This window comes from Sander vitreus, unplaced genomic scaffold, assembly GCF_031162955.1.
Source record: "Sander vitreus isolate 19-12246 unplaced genomic scaffold, sanVit1 ctg494_0, whole genome shotgun sequence".
NCBI lineage: Eukaryota > Metazoa > Chordata > Actinopteri > Perciformes > Percidae > Sander > Sander vitreus.
In genome coordinates, this window is record NW_027595597.1 from 10,001 (window position 1) to 12,388 (window position 2,388).

The following is a 2,388-nucleotide window of genomic DNA, read 5'->3' on the forward strand; positions in this document are numbered from 1 at the left end:
GTGTGTGTGTGTGTGTGTGTGTGTGTGTGTGTGTGTGCGCCCCGCCCACTGCCCCACTCCCTCCTCTTGCTATATAACCGCAGTTTGACAGCTCACAGTTTACTGAGCAGGAGGAATCAGACGGGACTCCCTGCAGCTTTCAGCCGCTTCTCTCTCTCTCTCTCTCTGCTTCTCTCTTTGCTCTGGATCAGAAATAATAAAAACCCTGTTACACTAACGTTACTCACCGGTCTTCTGCGCAGCATTCGGCGCATGTGTGCAGGTTTATAACCCCCTCTCTGGACTGAATTCTCGGACTTTATCGTCATGTATGCCCGGGTTTAGATCCTCCATGGAGCTCTCCAACCTGTACGAGGTCGCGCCCCGGCCCCTGATGAGCAGTCTGACCCACGGACAGCAGCCCTCCTCTGGCTACAGAGACCCGGCCGACCTCGGCGGTGACATCGGTGACAGCGAGACCTCCATCGACCTGAGCGCCTACATCGACCCGTCGGCGTTCAACGACGACTTTCTAGCCGACTTGTTCCACCACAGCTCCCGGCAGGACAAACTCAAGATCATGAACGGGGAGTACGAGTCCGTCCCGTGTGTTGGTGGTCCGGGCCCCCAGCAGCAGCCCCCGCAGCAGCACTACATGTCCAACTACATGGAGTCCAAGATGGAGCCTATGTACGAGCACAATCCGCGCAGAATCCGCCCCGTGGCGATAAAGCAGGAGCCGCGAGACGACGAGGACATGAACCCGGGAATGCCTCCAACGTATCACCACCCTCACGCGCAGCAGTACTCCCAGCAGCAGCCGCCGCTGCCGCAGCAGCAGCCGCATCTTCAGTACCAGATTCAACACTGTGCTCAGACCACAATGCACCTCCAGCCGGGTCACCCGACCCCTCCGCCGACCCCGGTGCCTAGCCCGCATCAACACCACCCCCACCCGCACCACCACGCGCACCACCACGCTCACCAGGGCGGCATGAAGCTTCTGGAACACCCGCGGGGCGGCAGCTGCAGCGGCAGTGGCGGCAGCAGCAGCAGCGAAAGAGGCGGGAAATCCAAGAAGAACGTCGACAAGAACAGCCCGGAGTACCGGCTGAGGCGCGAGCGCAACAACGTGGCCGTGCGCAAAAGCAGAGACAAGGCGAAAATTCGGAACATGGAGACGCAGCACAAAGTGGTGGAGCTGACCACGGACAACGACCGGCTGCGACGGAGGGTGGAGCATCTGACCCGCGAGCTGGACACGTTACGGGGCATCTTCCGACAGCTGCCCGACGGATCGTTCAAACCCCCGGGCAGCTGAGAGGCACGGAGCCGCCGCCGCCGCGGCCGCGGCCGCCGCCGGACCAACAGCAGGTGTCCTGTTGCCAAAAAGTGATCCGGAGGAAAACGGCTTGTTACTGGATGTATTACCCCTTTAAAAAGGTATTTTTTTTAACAGATTAGAAAGGTATTTGTGGGTTATAATCTCTCAGATAAAATCCTCATGAACACATGAGACAGAAACAACCTTTTAAACACAAGTTATGAGCTGTGATCACTTTCTGGCAAGTGCAAAAGCATTTTATGGGTTGTATTGGCCCTTTAAAAAGGTATTTTTTTTACTTTTAAAATATTCTGTGCAGGCTGTAATCTGTCAGATAGCATCATCTCTAAATCAAGTCATTTTGAGAAAGGAAAAAAACCTTTCAAACACAAACCTGGGGGCTGTGATCACTTTTTGGCAAGTGTAAAAGTGCATTTTAAGGGTTGTACTGGCCCTTTAAATGGTCTGTTTTGTTCTATAATCTGTCACATGAGACAGAAAACTACATTTCAGTCACTAAGTAGGGGCTGCAATCACTTCTTTGCAAGTGCAAAAAGGACTGGACTGGTTGTTTTCGGCGGACGATCACTTTTTGGCACAACACCCGTCTGTACACCGGGCCGGAGATGGACTTTCTGGATTTAAACTCTTTCCTTTCTACGTGTTTTCATGTGTGGACGGACCCTAAAAGGCTCCAATCATTCGTCTTTACCTGAGAATGACAAGCGTCTGCACAGAAAAGAGTGATTTGGGAGTTTTTTTTAACACCTTTCGGAGCCCAAAAGCTGAAACGGTTGAACTTCTGATTCCCGGAAAATAGTTTTTAACGTAAAACAAGACTTGGAGCCAAAGTGTTGAGACAGTTGATTAAAGACTCCAGAAAGTTCTCCCAAAAAAACAAGGACTGGAAACAGGTGATTATATATCACTGTCATCTCATTGGCTGATCCTGTTTCACCTGTTTGTGACGCAGCTGCAGAGACACAATGACTCAGTTTGGGTTGTTTTTTTTTTGCAGTTTTTATGTGCCTTCTTTTAAAAAAAAAAAAAAAAACTTTTTTGTGCAAAAAAAAGCCGATAAGCTC

The 2,388-nt window shown here is 51.5% G+C and overlaps 1 protein-coding gene across 1 annotated transcript; it reads left to right on the top strand.

Annotated features, from left to right (window-relative positions):
- The first annotated feature begins 83 nt into the window (after positions 1–83).
- cebpa (CCAAT enhancer binding protein alpha) lies at positions 84–2,139 on the top strand. Its single transcript, XM_078245383.1, has one exon. It carries the CDS (start codon positions 311–313, stop codon positions 1,298–1,300), a length of 990 nt encoding a protein of 329 aa, XP_078101509.1. The 5' UTR covers positions 84–310; the 3' UTR covers positions 1,301–2,139.
- The last annotated feature ends 249 nt before the right edge of the window (positions 2,140–2,388 follow it).

What these genes read in the sequence shown, in the direction of transcription:
- cebpa (XM_078245383.1), top strand. Translation starts at nt 311, where the DNA reads ATGCCCGGGTTTAGATCCTCCATGGAGCTCTCCAACCTGTACGAGGTC.